The sequence below is a fragment of the Ursus maritimus genome, unplaced genomic scaffold, assembly GCF_017311325.1.
Source record: "Ursus maritimus isolate PB19 unplaced genomic scaffold, ASM1731132v1 scaffold_3, whole genome shotgun sequence".
In the NCBI taxonomy this organism is placed as follows: Eukaryota; Metazoa; Chordata; class Mammalia; order Carnivora; family Ursidae; genus Ursus; species Ursus maritimus.
The window spans coordinates 12,305,312-12,324,139 of NW_024425563.1; the positions used below are offsets into that span (position 1 = coordinate 12,305,312).

Consider the following 18,828-nt stretch of genomic DNA (forward strand, 5'->3'; position numbering starts at 1 on the left):
TTTCCTAGATGGTTTAAAACAGAATTCTATTTTTAAAAATTATACACAAAAATGTCTACTATATAACACATCAAAACACATAAATACCATTAAACTGAGACGTACTTAGTTATTTGTCTATGAAAATATATTTTGCAAATAGAAATGGATTCCATCTCAAAGGGTGTATGTGCAAGTCAATTTTCATTAAGTTTCTCATATTTATATTATTTTATATAATGAAAGAATATATTTGTTTGGAATTTTGAGGTGGTTTCTTTATAGAAGGGACTTACAAATTTATGGTAAATTAATACCAAATATGTGTAATCAATGTCCTTTGATTTGAATATATCTCAGAATACTTAATTTTTTGAAGATTTCATTTTTAATAATTAATACAAATTTATTAGGCATGATCCTCTTGTGGATTAAAAATATAGACACTTAAAAAATTAAATAAACATACTTTACTTACATACGTATTACAAGTAATATGATAAGACATGATTTCCTTAGGAAGAAAACTATCAAATAACCTTTCATAGCTTCCAGATTGCTACAGAATAAAATGCAAAGTACTTGTTCTGGCGTTTATACCCCTCCATGACCTGATCCTAGCCTGCCTGAATTTTATTTTCTTCATCCCTCTTCCTATCTACTCTCCAATTAAATTGACTGGTTTACTATTCCCCAAACAAAACTCATTTTTCACCTTTAGCTCTTTAATACTCCCAGAATATTTCTCTCCCCGTCTTCATATATTCAAATCCTATTTATTATTCTAGACTCAGCTCAAAGCTCTCTTCCATATGAAACCATGCTTTACACCACAAGGCTGAGTTAACTTCTCTTCTTTTGAATGGTTATAGTTCTTTTTGTGTGTGTCTCTCTTGATATAACATGTTCTTTTTAATTTAGTACATATACACAAATTAAATATATAAATATAAAATAAATATATATTTATTTATATTTATATAAAATCTATCCTGAATTGACTAAAGTAGACCTGGAAAAAAGCACTAAATCATCCTTGGATAGCCATCGCAAATCAAGGAGCTCATTAATATTCCCAACTTTTTTAATAGTGTGGAAAGAGGTAAATGCTACTGCCCTCAAGAAAATTTTTGTCTTGGGGTGACTGAGCAGCTCAGTCGATTAAGCAATGGACTCTTGATTTTGGCTCAGGTTGTGATCTCAGGGTGGTGAGATCAAGCCTTCCTACTGGGTGCTCAGCATGGAGTCTGCTGAAGATTCTCTCCCTCTCCCTCTGCCCCTCCCCCCACCCCCCCACCCGCACATACACTCTCTCTATCTAAAAAAAAATAATAATAAAATAAATAAAATAAAATATAATAAAAATTAAAATTTTTGCCCCAGGCTTTGGACACAGAGCTACAGATAAAAGATCTCCCCAAGACTGACTTCATGAGTGCATTCTCCTCCAGATCCCAGTCAGAAGGCGCTCACAGAATGGAATCAATGAGAGGGTCTGTAACCGGGTTTATTGATTCACAGAGCCCTGGTTAAGGCGGACAGCTCCCTGCGAGGCTGCCTCAAAAGGACAAAGTGAGGCCATCGGTACCATCGCTCCTCCTTACCTGGAGTGAGTGTTCATCGCAGGCTCTTGCCAAGGCAGGATGTAGCCCCCTCTGATATGAAGGTTGATGTGGTCAAGGGGAGCACTCAGGGCTTTCCACTCACCTGTCGACACACTGCCAGATTCCTAGAAGACAGAATACAGGCAAGGAAGGATGAAGAGAAAGAGATGAAATGAACAGATGCGCGCTTTAATATAAATCTTTCTAAGGAAGCATGTTCGGAAGTCAGCAAGAAACAGCAAGTAAAAGGAGAAAAATCTCTGATTTCAGCTTTGTTAAAAACTCTGGAAATCTAGTCTTTTCTCTGTATTCCCCAGAAAAGGTGGGAGTGGGGGTGGGAGAAAAGTCAATGTGAGATGGGTGTCAGATTTTACCTCATTATCCTTTTGTGGATACTTTTGTTTAAGCAAACCTTGCTTGGCTGAAAGGCTGAAAATTATTGCCTTAGAAATTATGTGCCTCAAAGTCAGGAGAAAGTGCTGGCCACCCCTCTAGCCATGGAACAATCTGATTCTTCACAAAATATGTGAGTTCTTACCATGCTGTAGTCATACCAACGGGCTCCAGGAAAATAAGCAGAGATCTCAGAAGTGTTCTGAAACATAAAATTGACATGTCATTATGCATATTCCAATAACCTAATTATTAAAAATTTTCCATAGAATTAAGATAAAAATGGGAACTTTATTAATGATTTTAAGAGTCTGGGAAGTTTTTAAAAATTTTTTTAAAGATTTTTTAAAGGTTTTATTTATTTATTGAGAGAGAGAGAGAGCACAGAGGGAGGGGGAGAAGCAGGCTCCCTGCTGAGCAGAGAGCCTGGTGCAGGGCTCAATCCCAGGACCCTGAGATCATGACCCAAGCCAAAAGCAGACTCTTAACCCACTGAGCCACCCAGGCAGCCTGAGTTTGGGAAGTTTAATTGAAAAAGATCTGAGAAAATCCTCCAAACATATAGAAAACTTCATTTTTTAAAAATGTACACTTTGCAAAGGTGCAGGGTAACAAGACACTAAAATGAGAAATCTGTTGGGGCTGTGAAATTTTCATTAATGGGAATTTTGAAAAAAGAAAAAAATCTCCCTCGTGTTCTAGAAAGGTATTTGCTGGAAAATAGCGAGCAGGACACGATGATCTTTAAAACGCCCCTCTTGTTCTTGAGATTATATGACTGAGGGTTTCTGATCTATGATGGAAAACTCACACTTTCCAGCACGGGGCTGATTAAGAGAGCAGGACCCAACATGAACTGACGGTCTATATCCCACGTTTTGTTGTCATTCGTAAACCTTAAAAAAAAAAAAAAAAAGTACGTAAAACCCACCAAACTGTTAGGACTGTTGCAGAGGGCTCCCCACAAGACATCGCCAGAACCTCTTCTTGGGGGAACAGGCCGTACTCACTCATGGAGAAGGGGTCGGACGACAGTGCTGCCCTCAACGTGAGCTTTATGCATCAAAGTGTAGAGGTAGGGCAACAGGGTGTATCTGGTCTGAAGGACTTTTCTGGAGAACATCTCAAAGGTTGAATTCCAGGCCACAGGATCTTGTCTCTAAAGAGATAAAGAAACACGTGGCAGATACTTCTTTATGCCATTCTAACGCCATCAGAAAAAGGTCAGCAGGCACATATCCCACGTACCAGTTACACAGATCCCACCCTTTATTTCTATCCCGTCCTTTCTCTTGCCCCTGCTGCCCAACTAAACTAGTGCTGATGAGGGAAGGAGAAGGCAAGCTGAGGACAAAGCAGAAACTGACACCCCGCACCCCCCCATGGGATGTATGTGACATTCCTCAGGCACACCTGGCTGCCATAAAGGACAAAGAAATAGTTAACCTATAGAGACCACAGTCCTGCAAGACTTGAGTCTCCCTCCATTACGAATGTCTTCCGCAGTCTACAAGAACGAAGCATTTCTATCAATAACCTAGCTGCCAGAAGGGAATGTAGATACAATTAAATGTCCTTGTAATCTGCAGCCTCCAGGAAGTTCCCAACTGTCTTCATGTTAATGCCTTGCTAGAGGGAAAAACAACCTTAACTTGACAACAGCAAGGTCTCTGGTATCCTGTGAGTCTTCTTTAACATATAAAAATCCTTTTGAAACCTCCGTTTCCTTACCTCCCCCAACCCCATTGTATATAATCAGCCCCCCTCACAACCTGGGGCAGCAGCTCTTTCTGCCCAGGGGTCCTGTCCCCGTGCTTTAATAAACCACCATTTTGCACCAAAGACGCCTCAAGAATTCTTTCTTGGTCGTTGGCTCCGGATTCCACCCCACTGAACCCCACCTATATTCCACAACCTCATCAGCGCTACTTGCTTCCCACTCTTTATCACAGACTCCCAAGTCCCTGCGCAGGGCTGGAGAGATGGGTCTCTGTGCAGCACTGACGGAGCTTGGATGGATTTGAGTAAAATAAAAATTTTCTAAGGAAAAGGAGCTTCTTTTAATTTAGCCCACAGGGAGCTCCAAACACTACTGTCCTCATCGGCACATATCCCCCAAGACATGAGCAAAAGTATATTCTTGAGAATTGCTTATAACTCTGGGGTTTTGAACGCTGTGGGTTTTCTAAGGAATGGGGGGGTTCTGATTTTTATGATTTTTCCTCAACAAAGAAGTACACTACTTTTAAAGGTAAAAAAGAAGTGTGATTCGAGCACCAGCTGCCACCTCACCCTTGTCCCGATGGTGTTGTGGTTTCTGGAAAAGGGATAAAAGGCCCCCAGTTGCATCCAGCGAACACACATCTCATACTCAGCATTTCCAAAGAAGCCACAAATATCTGCTCCTGTCTGAGAAGATGCAAAATCAGAACATGAGGTGGGACTTTTGTAAGTTGCAGACATGCTGGATTCTGACTAATTAATAACGGTCCTGATGTAACTTACATACGATATTCCGAAGAGACTGAACTCCATCATGCCTGCAATGAGAAGACACAGCTGTGTTGGACGAAGTAGCCCTTTCACAGGCTAGGTCTGCCCTGTCTCTTCCATACCCTGTTTGGAAGCCCTGGGCCACCCATGATGAAAACACCCAAAGACCGGTAGAGACTAAAACTCATACCCACAGAGAAGTCAGCTCCTGCTGCTTTCGCTGCCCATGTGGATGATATGTAGACATAATCAACGCGGCTGCCAGCACACCACCCAGTTCCCTCCCTGCCATCAGAGGCCCCTGGGAGGAAGCCCACCCACCAATGATCGATTTCCTCAGCTGGTCCCACGAGGCTGTGTTGTCACCCAGCCAGTGGCCTCCCCAGCGGCCAGAAGAGGGGAATGTGGAGCGGGTGATGACGACCCCTCGCTGTCCCGTCACCTCCTGCACAGCTCTGGTTGGAAAGGAACAAGGAGGAATTGAGGGTGAATTGGAGGATGGACAGTCATGGGGTTTCATTACAGAGAGGTGCGCCAGTCTGGAGTAGGAGGCGGCCATGGTGTTCCATTTGGAGCCAGAAGGTGTCTTCCCTGGGAGCATCTGCTATTTCAAGGGGATGCTAAGAGCCACAGCAGGACAACTGGAGATCCATCGTCCCCTACACGTGGATTTCCTTTCTTAACTAGTTACCTGCATAGAGGTGGCAGGAAGGAGTGGGGTGAGGTGTGAGACAGGTGTTTACGGAACAATTACTCTAGCCAGGTATTAGCCTGGTCACTGCCATGTACACTGCCTCACAGCCTCCTGAGGTTTCCTTGGCCTCCTTTTACTGTTACAAAACTGAGGCTCAGAGAAGTTAGATAATTTGTCAGAGGACATTTAAAGAGCAAGGAGGCAGATCCGGGATCCAAATAAAAGTATACATGACTATAGCTCTTTGGTAATACTCTCTCTCTGTGCTACTCCTCACAAAATGGGATAAATTTGGCACACGAGGACAAATATACACAAAGATGTTCAAATATCTCCCTATGGAAAGGGGGATCTTCTGCCTGCAGCCTCGGTAAGAAAATAAAAACAATTGCATGAGAGGAAAATCAATGGACCAAAAAGAGGAAGGCTATTAATAGATCTGAGTACATAACGCAATCCACATATTTGCTGAAGAAAGCATTACGAATCAATAGACACAGATGAATTATTCGGTCAATGATGTCAGGAAAAGGGTCTAGCTACTCTGGTAGAGATTAATCCATTAGGTCACTTCCAATATTTCATACCAACACAAACCCCCACCTGGATGGATGGACACACACACACACCCACACCCACACTCCCCCCCAACACACGTCTGACTGAGAAATAACGAAGGCCTGAAATACAGCAGGGATAGAGAGGAAGGGTAGATGTGAGTGGTGCAAAGAGCTTTGCCACTGACCATTTCAGAATTCTAGAAATTAGCCAGCTCTAGAAAGAAATGAAAATCATCTATCCAAGAAAAACTACTAAAATCTTGGCAAGACAGTGAGGTCTGTGGGATTTGAACTTGGGGTGTTCCCAGCTGACCCCACCCCTAGTTCAGTGGCTCTAAAAGCCAGCAGCCCTGCAAGAGCCTCAGAGGTCTGACCTCTTCGGGGGCTCTGTGAAAAGCACCAGCCCCAGAGCATAATTCATACTTATGTTCTAGCTTTCAGCCCTCTGGAAAATCTCTATTCCCAAGGTGTTGTGGCCATTTGATTGGACTCAGAGCTCAACTCGGCTGGGGAAAAAAATTCTCAAGCCAGGGAATTAGCAAGACAATAACAATTTTTCCATCATAGGTATTCAGGCTGGGGTTCCTGTTGGGACAAACAAAGCTGGGCTGTTCTTAGAGTAAATTCTGGAGAAGTAGAACTGTGGAGAACTTTGTAAAGCTCCTACGTATTTCTGGGGACTGAAAAGACAGCACATGCACAAGGCTCTGGGAATGCCCAGCAAAGAGCCATGAAAAGAGAAAGTTCCAGTAACTCACTTCTGGCTGTACCTCAGGCCCTGAGTCAGCAGGAAGTGAAAGGTCTTACAAACCACCTCAAGTTGAAGGTGTGGCTTCTCCTATTTGTCCCCTTGGCAAAGGGTGAAAGACATAGAGGCAAAGAATCCAGGTGCCCAGGAAGGCCTTAACGTTCCCTTCAGTTTGACTAAATTTTAGCCAGGCTTCTTCCCCCCCCCCTTTTTTTAAGTTTATTTATTTGCTTAAGTAATCTCTACACCCAACATGGGACTCGAACTCAAGACCCCGAGATCAAGAGTTGCAAGCTCTTGGACTGAGCCAGCCACTCTAGGAACACACTCACTCGTAGGTGGGTCTGGTCTGGGCCCATCCGTACAGGCTGTGAACGTCATAGTGCCGCATCCGGGAGCCGTCTGGCAGGACCTGCTCACTCTCCATGCACAGGGTCTTGCTGCTCAGGCCCTTGTCCCTGGACTCCAAATCTGAGCGGAAATGCTGAGTTACTTCCCAAACATCTTGCTTTGTGCACTCGTGAGAAATGCTCATTAGCTTGCTCTTTCTCCATTCACTCAATGACTATGTTATCAGTAACAGTTCCAATTTCAAGAATTATTTTGTCTACAAAATCAACATGCTGTGACTTTATAACTAATGAAGGGTAAGGACAGGGTGTGGGCTAGGAAAGGCACACTTCCTTGTCCCCCGATATTTATAGAGTGCAATCAGAGCCCACTTAATCAGCACAATAAACCCCTTTGTGGTTATGACTGTTTCTTCCAGTAGGTGGTAATATTCTCAAGGGAATAGATTTCGTTTCAATCACCAGTATTAAGGTCTCTAAATTTTCTGAGTTGTTAGCACTTGTCTAAATATTGAGGGAGGAAGGAGAGGAAGGGGGAAGGGAGGGGGGAAGGAGGGAAGAAGGGGACGGAGGGAAGGAGGGAAAGGGACGCAGGAGTTAGTGAGCGATGGACAGCATAACTGTGACCCAGACGTCAAGAAACTCAGATTCTGTCCCACAAACTACTGGTTTGGTGTTTCCAAGAAGGTGAGTCACTTCCTTCCCGGGGTTTCTGTACGGTGAGAGGATTCAACTTCCTGAGATACCTTTGATGGTGAGGCCCTATGATGCCCTATTGCCGTGTGTACCACAGGATTACTAGGACATGTCCTTCATGAAGTGTCTGTGGACATGGGCAGAGAAAGTACACAGCCTAGATTTTCATTCTTTAATCAAAATATTCTGTGTGTGCGGTGGTGGGGGTATTTAACGTGTAAGCAATTTGTTCATAGATACCAATGTCATCATGCATTGCTTGGTTTCTTTCATAATCCATCGTGTCATTATTTCTATGCCTGATTAGTAATTTACACTTGTTCGAGGTTATTCTATTTGGGATTTTATGTTATGGGTACAAGTATTTTCTTTCTTCAAAATTAGTTCGCTTTGACAGTAAGAGGAGAATGTTCAGAGTTTTGGGGGAAGGGAGAAATTTGATGAAGGGATCATTTACATACATGGCACGTAGGGTGGGTTATTAAGAATGTCATCACTGCAGTTCCTGACAGATCCATCCACAAAGTTTGATGGCTCATTCATATCCTGCAATGAGTTAACAAGAAAGATTCTGTGATGTCAGAGGCAGTGTGGCCTTGGCTCTGGAGGACATCGACTTCACGGAGATGAACACATCTTATTTAAGTCCTCAGCTAATCATTTCATTGACTGTTAACTCTAAGGCATTGACCCAAACAGACTCCAGGAACCCATGGTCATCTAAGTAGGGTGTGAAACTCCTAGTTTACTTGGCATTTTTAAACTTGTAAGGATTAGTTCATAGTAGCAAAAATATGGAGATCATGCTGGATCCATAAGGAGAAAGTGGAGACCTAAGGAGATTCCTTGATACATCTTCCCACACAAGAAGCCCATCTTTGTCTTCCTATGTGTGAATCACTCACTTTTTATCTGTGGCCAATGGTTGCTATTATCTCCCCCTACTCTTTCTTAGTCCAGTAGCTTAGACTAATTCTGACATCAGCAGAGACCAAACACAAGGAGGAGCGTCAGGCTTTCTGCAGTAGCTGCAGCCCTCAAGAGTTGTAGGTAACTCAGAACCAAATCCGGAAATCAAATCATACTTGGGGGATTTATTACTTAAACGCAAGAACTGGCGGTTCCTGAAGTGAATGTTCACTGCCCACTTTGTTAGCGGAAAAGTGAAGATTTTGTAAATTAGACTACCTTAAACAGGACATACTAAGGGCCAAGGTAAGTATTCAGGGAACTGTTCACTATTTTTTTTTCAGCCACATCTTTCCTCCAGCAGAACAAATGCCCCAGAGTAACCATCTCCCCCTATTCCTCAGGGCTACCCACATTTCTTCACTATTCGCTTTGCCTGTATTTAGGCTAATCTTTCATGTGTCCGCTCTGGGCCTGTCTACGCTGAGAGTGGTGGCTAGAGAAGCCCCAGGGCTGCTAGTGGGCTTGCAGGTATGTCTCTATCTGAATTATGGGATTCTTCCAGCCTAGCCCAGACCTGTGGAGCTCTTGAGAGCTGGCCTAGAAAATGCTCAGCATTTCAGGCCATTGGACGGTGAGGAAGGAAATTGGAATAGTAATATGCCTCCCATCCCTAGAAAAACACAAAAAGAAGCCTTTGGACCCATGTCCCACAGACATTTCAGGAAGCCCTGTTCTTAAACCCAACTGACATGTGTAAGCAACATCTGAACAGGCCTTTGAAGGTGAGTCTGTACCAGCACTATGGTGAATATCTATTGTCTCTTGGATTCATGCCTTGCCTGCCCTGTATGGAAGGATGGGCCCTCAGGCTCCCCTAAGTGTTAGCTTCTGGGTAGTTTGGCCAATGGGAGGCAGTGGCCCGAGACTGGAGGGTGGGAGATAAGAGAAGCTGTGGTATTTGTCCCTCTTCTTCCTTCTCTGGCAGCATCTCCAGTAGAGGCACATCTCCTCCATGGGCTCCAGCTTTGGCAGGCATATTCCTGGGCAGACCCACAATCATCTCTGTGTCTCTGGGGGTCCAGCACCTCAATCGTACAAGAGTATCCCTCTCTCTCACTCCTCCAGCCTTAGCTCTCTCCTTTGTTTGTCTCTGAATTGCCTCTCCATGGTTTGACTCCTAACATTTCCAAAGAAAAAACACTAAGGGTGCACTTACAATCCACAATCCGTCAAACTTCAAGCTCTTCTCTGACTCTTGAGAATTTGCATAGAGCTCTTTTATTTCCAGCTTCCACCATGCAGCTGTGCTATTACGAAAGAAGTCGGGAAAAGCAACGTTGGCTCTGTACAGCTGTAAGAGTAAACACATACTCTCACATTGGGTCTTTGCCTGTCCAGGGAGGGGAGTCTGGGGACCAGGAAGGGGCGAGGAGCAGGTCCTTGTACAAGGGTCTGCCCCAGTCAGGATCTGAAACTAGCCTCAGCTCTGCTGTTGCTTCTATAGAGTTTACTGTGAACATGAAGATCACAGAAGGCTGACTTCATTCTTTATTCTCCTAGAAGGAGGTCAGATAGTCTTAAATCCCCTTTAAACATAAGATTCACTTAATGACTGGACCTTTAATTATATGAACTGGAAAATGAACTATCTGTGCCTAAGTGATCAAACTTTAGATACGCAAATGTTTATTCTACACTGACCAAATAAAGGAGCCCAGCCATCCAGGGAAAAGTGAGCTGCAGAGGGAAGGGGTGTTAGATGCCCAGGCTGATGTGGCATCAAGTGCTGATAGCAAAAACATTACTCCTTTTAACTGACTGGCATATTTTTTTATATGGAGTCAATTCATCAAAAACCCAGTTTGTTTGTAAACGCTCCAGTGAAAATATTCTGGACTTCAATTCATATTTTTCAAGCACCATTGGATTTAAACAAAACACAATCTATTAAAGGCACATATGTGAAGACATTTCACTTGATTTCCCTCTACACATTTCCAGTTTAGTTGCTTATTGTGTTTTCTGTTTGAGGATCTCATTCTACCAAGAAATTACCAGTTGACAAGCATGCTCAGGGAGCTGCTTAACAAAGTGCTGGGATAAAACTCACAAGTATCCAGACGGTTAAGGCAACGTGGACAGAAATCTGCACATAACTATACCTTAACCTGAGTTTCATGGTCAAGGGAGGTATTCACATTCACGTTGGGCAGTTCTGGCCAAACCTAGAGAAAAAGAAGAAAAAACCTCTAAAAGGCATTGCATATGGACCATGAGATGATTCACGTGTCAGACTCTATTGACATGCATCTCCATAAAATTCTTGGAGATCTTTGACATTAATTAAATTGTAAAATCTGAATATATGAAATTCTGTGAGGGGAAAATCGGCTAGGGTCCCTTGACTCATTTCATGAGCTTTCAAAATTATTAAGTTCAAATATAAAATGAGTTAAATCTGTTTTAACTATATCATCTGAACAATTACCTTTCAAATGATTGCTCTGCTGTCTGTCATAGACATATAACAAAAATCTCTTCAAAAATAACAAATTTAAAGCATAACTCTAAAGAACTAAGATTCAGTTCATTCACAACCTATAAACTTAGCCTCAATATTCTTAAGCAGCATTATCACTTATTTGGGACCCCAAATATACATAGCATTAAAAAAAATCCAGAATTTCAACCAATCTCATCTATAACTAGAAGGACATTAACTATATACATTGATTAATTAATCCATTCAGCAAACACTTACTGACACTCACTATGTGATAGGCCCTGTACTACAATCTGTATCTACTGAGATTTAAGTAAGAAATAGTCCTTGTTTACTTTTTTAAAAAGATTTATTTATTTATTTGAGAGAGAGAGCGGGAAAGAGAGAGCATGAGCAGGAGGAGGGGCAGAGGGAGAAAGAATCTTCAAGCAGATTCCTCATTGAACAGGGAGCCCAACGTGGAGCTTGATCCCAGGACCTGGAGATCATGACCTGAGCAGAAACCAAGAGCTGGACTCTCAACCCACTGAGCCACCCAGGCATCCCTCTAGTCCTTGTTTTCTAAGAGTTCACAGGTAAAATGTGCGTGCTAAGTGACATGCGATCCTCACTGAGGATACTGACAGAGAAAAAGGAAGAAATAGGGAGAGCTAAACTGGTCACTGAATGCTTTTTAGGAGGGTACATCTGAGTTGGTCTTGAAGCGCAGGTGTCACTTGGCTAAGCTGAGAAGGTAACGTTCAAAGGCACGGTAAGCATGGCATGTACTCGGAACAACAGGAAGTAGCCTAGTACAGTTACAGAGCAGAGTCTGAATCCTGCCTAGAAGCCTCTGTCGTCTGGGGTCAGGAAGTTCACCTACAATCCTGTGGCTATAAATCAAACAGATGACCCCTGAGGTCACCGAAAGGAACTGAAGGAGATAAGAGGAGGAGGAGAATCTACAGGACTTCATGATTTATTTAGATACGGAGGAAGCTAAGCAGGCTAGTCAAAAATGAATGCAAGTCTTGAGTCCGGGTGTCTGGCACACACACACTTCAGAGCCATTCTCAAAGGGATTCTTTAGGTTTGTGACACGACCAGCTGGAATGCATAAGGGGTGGAGCACCAGAATGTTTCCAGACAATAAAACAAAATTCACTGATATTTTAGAGTATTAGACCTGTAACCTTGGTCTTACTAATCAGCATCAGGCAGATTTCTACTCCCTCATAATTTATTAATTACCTACCGTATTTTGCCAAGATTTATTGACAGCCTCTTTTAATCAAGACATTCTGGTACTGATTAATTATGGGCATCTTCTCCCAAGGCTTACCTTTCCCCAGACAATGTCATTGCTGTCGGGCCATTTGATGAATACATTGCTATCCTGCCCTCTGGTGAATGGGCGATACTGGGTCTCGTTGCCAGAAATGGCTGGGTCCTGCAATGAAAGGGTTTAAAACAGTGAACATGAGAAAAACGTCTCCAAGACAAAAAACAAAAACAAAATACCCATAGATAATTTGCCTTATGTCTATAAAATTCTTGAGGAATAAAATATGCTGTTTGAAAACATTAATAAGACATTACCCTCCCATGAAGAAAAACAATTTATTGTGCTCCCAGAGTGTGGTATCAATATGCCTTAAGAATACGAATCTTATTTCTTCTGTTCTGTGTCCAAAGTGGCTTCCCCGCCTCAGTTACTCTATAACAGGATCCTGTTTCACAATTGTCATATCAATCATCACTGTCTGAAATTATCTTTGTTTTCTTTTCATTTTTTTAAAGTTTTTATTTAAATTCTAGTTAGTTAACAGGCAGTGTAACGTTAGTTCAGGTGTACAATATAGTCATTCTTTAATGTTTATTTATTGGTTGTCTCTGATAGAATAAAATCCCTATAAGAAAAAGGACAATGTCTTATTCATTAATTTAGATTATACACACACACACACACTTTTTAGAACAGTGATTTTCAAAGACTCCGTATTTAATTAATACCTGATTGAATGAATGAATGAAAGTCAGGGAATAGTGCTCTATTTCTTAGAAGCGAGAAGGCAGGACCATTTGCAGGTAACTACTTCTGTGTTTATCGAAATATAGCCTCTAATGCAAAATAATAAATTGGTGTTCTGAATCTTAGCTCAGTTGTTTGTGAGTTTAATTAAGAAGAAGTAAGTCCCCTGAGCCTCACCATTGCTGGGTAATGATACAACTGGAGTAGCTTTTGAACCCCCTACGGTAAAGATGAGACTAGGATAGAGCTATTGCCTCTGAGGCACAGCCTGGAACAGTGAGGCGTTTTGATTGTTGTTGCTGCAGTCAGTGTTTCAGTCCACAGTTCTAACTCTAACCAAGGGAACTGTAATAACAAATTACATCCCAGTGACAGTTACGAAAAATAAATAGTGCAAAGTATCATGTTTGGAAAGCCATTTTTCATTTGTTCTGTCCTCCTTTATTTGTTTTTTAAAACTTCAAAAAAATAATTATAGTTTCACAGGAAGTTGCAAAAAAATGTACAGGGAAGTCTCGTGTACTCTTCTTCTAGTTTCCCTCAATGGTACTATTTTAAAGCCATGAACCCAGAAACAGAAAATGGGCCCTAATCTTCTATATACCTACCAGAATGAGAATGAATCTCATGCCATTATTCTTCATTTGCTCAATCAGGACGCTGAGGTTTTGGAAGCTGGGGCTGAGAGTGAAGTCCAGCTTCCTGTCCATGTAATCGATGTCTACATGCTGGACATCCTACAGGAAGGAGCAAGCAAGATGCTGGGGATCCTATGGCAGTACCCCACAGGGCCCACAAACGGCTCTGCTGACCCCATAGCCCCCTACGCTGACTTCTCAATTCTGCTGATTGAAATTGCTTTCTGATTCCTGCATACAGATCACCTGTCCCCATCCTTTTCCTTCTGTTCCCCCAATTGGAATTCTCTCTCCCTTCCCTCCCTTGGTTCATTTCTTTTCCACTCTTCGAATTTCAAACCTGGTGAGCCTATCAAACCAAGTGCTAGTTGAATGTTCAAGGGTAGAAAGCAGGACTTCCCCGAGAAATATGTTCATTTCCCCCCCTTCAGTAAACCTGATTGGATTCATTCACATTTAGAACTATATTATTGTATAGCTTTCTAGAATGTGTATATTTCTGCCGTTTCTTTTGACTGGATGGTCCTTGAGATGAGAACCTTGTTTTCCTTTTTCTCTAAACAGTACCAACCCAGGCTTCTGCATGTGAAAGTCACCCAATCCAGGATTGGTGAGTGATGGCCAACGTGGTTAATATCCAGTTGAAAAAAAGAGACACTCCTTTTTAGCCTGAGGAGGATAATCACCCGTATTGCCTTAAGATTCTAGGTAAAACTTGTTTGGGCAACAGAGACTTGTGCAAAAGCCAAAGCTTGGAAAAGAACAAAGCAACATATTATTAACACCGATCACCTTAGTGAGGTAGATCTCTGGATTTTTTTCATCTTTTGATCTTCCTACTTCTTAAATTTACATTTAATAAGCGTACGGTAGAGTAGTATATAAAAATAAAGTACTTAAAGCCTCAGTGAATGTTTCAAATTATCTTTGATGAGAACATCATAACACTTTATTTTTATCTTCCAGTCATTAATTGTCCTCTAAACTCTCAAGAGGTGGACTGAAAGCAGAAAACGAGCATGCGTGATGAGAAACCAATGATTACAGAGGAGGAAGGGCATGCTATCTGTGGACTTCTGCTTGCTGACGGCAATGGCCTATACTTCTTGGGGCTTCTGAAGCAGACTAGGTTGTCATCGTGTGATATGCATATGTGGATATGTGTTCTTTAGAAAGAGTAAAGATGTGATTTTAACTGCTTTCTTTCATACTGTCACTTTATATCCATCCTCTCTAATAACAGTCAAAGTATAATCTAGAATTGTCATCCCCTTGACATGATTCTCACTTAGAAGTTCCCAAAGTCATGGCTAAGACCAGCCATGCCTACTGCAGGATATTCCTGGCAAAAGGCAGTGAGTAACAATATCCTTCAATCACACTGACAACTACTGAAAAATTAACGCGACTTTCAATTTTGAACCCTTGATTTAAAAAGGTGGCATGACGGGGCGCCTGGGTGGCACAGAGGTTAAGCGTCTGCCTTCAGCTCAGGGCGTGATCCCGGCATTATGGGATTGAGCCCCACATCAGGCTCCTCCGCTATGAGCCTGCTTCTTCCTCTCCCACTCCCCCTGCTTGTGTTCCCTCTCTCGCGGGCTGTCTCTATCTCTGTCGAATAAATAAATAAAATCTTAAAAAAATAAATAAATAAAATAAAAAAATAAAAAGGTGGCATGAAATAAATTTAAAAAGCACTGTATTCCACACAAGAATAGCTCCACAGCTACATTTTCCTATACTGAAGTAGTCATCAATAATTTCCCTGAAGACATTTTCATTCTATAATTCAGCACAAATTCCCATAACTAATTAAACCATGGGCTGAGTGGGGGAATTCATACATAGGGAATCTGGGCCGCCATCATTGCCTCATACAAGTGGGAGATCTCAGAATCATTCTGGTATCCATAGCGACTTAGCTGGAATCCCAAGGCCCAGTATGGAGTCATTGCCGGCCGACCAATCAACTAGAAGAAAAAAGAGAAATGGATCCAGGAAGACTTTGGGGGAAAAGGAAGAAAAGGCTTATACTGGAAGCAATTTGAACACGTCTACTGAGCACTGTCCCATCTAAGAGGCCTCGCTCAAGAAAAACAAGAAAGTCAAATAAATATGGAATGACCCTCAGCATGCAGAATGACAGAAAATCTCCCGTATTCTGCAGCTTCCACTCTGGGAAGACTGAGAACTCAGGGGTTATTACTGATTAGAGAGTCTTAGGATGCTTAGCAAATAATTAAGAGACACATGGGGTATCTTTATGCCTTTATACCTGTAACATGAGAACCTAACTTCAGGAAAGATAGAAATGATGAAGTAGGAATACCCAAGGGACACAGAAACAAAAATCGACCTATCTCAGTGCTAAGAACACGGTAATACCCAATACACATTGGATTGTTTTTCAATGCATATTCTAACCTCAGTGTATTGTTGAGTTACAAGCTCAGGGGTTGGCCCCAAAACCATATAAAAGTCCAAAATCCCTCCTGTGGTGCGGTATGTCAGGGCAGGAGTGGGCTGGAATGACACATCTGTTTAAAAAAAGAAAGGAGAAGAAGAAGACAATGAGTCCTTGGAGCCACACATCACCCAGATAGGGAATCTGCCCTAAAATGTACTCTACACTCTCTCTCTTTCTTTAATGCTCTCCTTCTCTGGAAATTTTCTCTCATGCAGTGGAACAGATGGGTTTGCAGGTACCCCAAACATAATCTTAATCTCAACATCGTGTATCACTCTGTGAAAGGAAGTTAAACTGTCACAGTAAAAGAAGGTCATGCAGTTTGGTCAAAATTTTACCGCTAATACCTGGCCTAAAGCTCTTTATAAATGTGGAAGGAAAGAAGGAAGGAAGAGAGGGAGAGGAAGTCAGTTTATCTGTCCCGTTTCCCTTGCCCCTGAATTTCTCTAGTTCTATTGATATTCCAGATCCAGGGAAAGTGGTCACAGCTGGTTATGGTGGTACATGGGGACATGCCGCTGTCTTACCCATGGCATTGCTGTTTAGCAGAAGCACCCCATGGGCACTGCCATCTTCCTCCAGGGCCATGTAGTAGGGGTGGACGCCATAGGAATTCTTCTTGTACTGGGAGAGTCATGGGGGAGAGTAGGCAGTAATCAAAAAAAGAAATATCCAAAAAGTTGTTTCTACATCATAACCCAAACAGCAAGCTCCTATTCAATACTGAAGATTCACCACAATGTCATGTCCTTCATGAAACCTTCCTTAACCTTCCTTTCCACCCCAAACAAAAAAGCAGGTGCCCTCCCCCTCTATACCATCCTCGTTTATTATCACATAATTCTACTATAGCACTGATTATACAGGGTTACCATTAATTCTGCATCTCTCTCTCTCTCTCTTACTAACCCATAAACCTCTGGAGAACAGACAGCATTTTATTAAATAAGACATGTACCTGACACATAGAATATACTAAAGAAAAGTTTATGAAGTAAAATCCATAGTCCATAGGAAAAAAATATGTTAGGGACAGAAGGAGCATAACCTGTGGCCTATTTCATCTGAGAACAGAATTTATCAATATAAGATGAAGCTGATTAATAGAGCACTTATACATGTACATATGGACTGAGATTCATTTACACGGGGAGAAACGGATTGATAGTCTTGTTCTTCTGTGCTTACCGCTGGGGGTTCATCACGAGCAAACATTCCCCACGTGGTCCAGTTCATATTTCTTCTGAAAGCTGTGTGCTCTGTCTCCCCAAAGCCATAGATGTACTGAGAGGGGAGGCGAGTAGAAATGGAGAGGAACATGTCGTTGAACGTGAAGCCAGGCAGCTGAGAATCCCAACTGCAACACAAAGGCATACCTCCACATTGCACTGATCACAGGCCAGAGTAAGCACTGGGCCCACTTGGGAATTCTAGTTGGTTCCAAAGCCTCCTAAAGGAATGCCCAGCTGGATCCAGGTTCAAATATTGTAAGATGACAGAGCTCAGAACAATGGCCATGACTCACTGCCAACGTTCTGCATTTGCATTTTTATTCTGCGGTCTGCAAGGCTGAGAACTCCTTTTCTGGGTCATGGGCTCCTCCGAGGCAAGGACTATCTCTCACTCATCTTTTTATCTCTAGGTATCATTGTCTGGGGTATCAGTTTGAATACACGTATGAATAAATAAACAAGGTCTAAGCAAATTTCCCAACAGTAAAGGGTGAAGCTCTTCGAATGACTTTTCTGGGTTGGCCAAAGGACTTCTTGGCAAAGAAGGCAACGGACTCAAGTGAGACCCACACAGTCCAAAGAGAGCCGAAGGCTGCCTGCATGTGCGCAGACAGGGGATACTTTCTACTTGGAAGGGGAACGTCAGCCCCAGGCAAAATCCAGACCTTCACTTCATTCCATTCAGCAGCAGGACAAGGGATGCGAATTGACGACTCTTTTCACGTTTAACATTGGGAAAGGCTTTACGTCTGCAGCGCTGATGGAAGCAAAGATTGTGAGAGCTGTTTCTCTTTCCTTAGTAAACGTTCCCTCTCTCCTGAGTCTTCTGTTATTTTGGAATGAGGCTATATAGAGCTGATTTCTAGCCCAGGTATTCTGTCCTGCTTATTAAAAAGACTTCTGTTCTATTTAACAAGCACAATGAGTAGAACATGCATTTTTCTTTTTTTCTGAAATCAAGCAACACTTATTTTAAGCCTCTGATGAATTTTTCTTGATGAGTTAGTGACTAGTAGAAAATGGAGCAATAGATCCACTCCCTGTTTAACACACACACACACGCACACACACACATACTTATTTATATTGTCTCTAAGATTAATATTTTATGTGTATTAATTAGAACCACAGTATTTAGACCTAGAACCACTTTAATGAGAACTAAATAAATAGTGCTTACATCACAGTGCTGGAGCTTTTTCGTCGAATCTGGATCCCAAAAGGATTGTTCTGAATCCTGACGTCATACAGACGGTCTTCAGGGGAGCCAACTGGAGAGGGAGGGGTGTTTAGAGGCACTGGGACCTCATACCTTTTGTTCATGGAATCAAAGATCTAACAAGAAGAGAGAAGGAAACTCTCTTATGGAATAATCTTAGACAAATCCCTCCTGCCAGCTCATATAATTCAGTTCCCATGTTTTCTGGACAGTTTGAATCACATTGGGAGGTATCAAATATGCCAAAGCAAATAGGTGTGAAGCCTCTCCACCTCCAGTGCTCACTATGGATCCTAAACTCCAAAATGCCTCTGAAATACCTATTCGGA

General features: G+C 42.2%; 1 protein-coding gene across 1 annotated transcript in view; it reads right to left on the reverse strand.

The window, feature by feature from the left end:
- LOC103669102 (probable maltase-glucoamylase 2) overlaps window positions 1-18,828 on the reverse strand; it is an 89,618-nt gene that overhangs the window by 18,403 nt on the left and 52,387 nt on the right. Inside the window, exons 26-43 of the mRNA XM_040643909.1 lie at window positions 18,461-18,615; window positions 17,237-17,405; window positions 16,576-16,672; window positions 16,006-16,118; window positions 15,426-15,551; window positions 13,552-13,680; window positions 12,254-12,361; window positions 10,592-10,654; window positions 9,646-9,780; window positions 7,979-8,063; window positions 6,804-6,942; window positions 4,791-4,924; window positions 4,482-4,516; window positions 4,269-4,385; window positions 2,987-3,135; window positions 2,788-2,872; window positions 2,122-2,178; window positions 1,584-1,708 (exon numbers count right to left, since the gene is read on the reverse strand). Coding sequence (XP_040499843.1) covers window positions 1,584-1,708; window positions 2,122-2,178; window positions 2,788-2,872; window positions 2,987-3,135; window positions 4,269-4,385; window positions 4,482-4,516; window positions 4,791-4,924; window positions 6,804-6,942; window positions 7,979-8,063; window positions 9,646-9,780; window positions 10,592-10,654; window positions 12,254-12,361; window positions 13,552-13,680; window positions 15,426-15,551; window positions 16,006-16,118; window positions 16,576-16,672; window positions 17,237-17,405; window positions 18,461-18,615 — 2,021 coding nt within the window. The remainder of the gene's footprint in view (window positions 1-1,583; window positions 1,709-2,121; window positions 2,179-2,787; window positions 2,873-2,986; window positions 3,136-4,268; window positions 4,386-4,481; window positions 4,517-4,790; window positions 4,925-6,803; window positions 6,943-7,978; window positions 8,064-9,645; window positions 9,781-10,591; window positions 10,655-12,253; window positions 12,362-13,551; window positions 13,681-15,425; window positions 15,552-16,005; window positions 16,119-16,575; window positions 16,673-17,236; window positions 17,406-18,460; window positions 18,616-18,828) is intronic.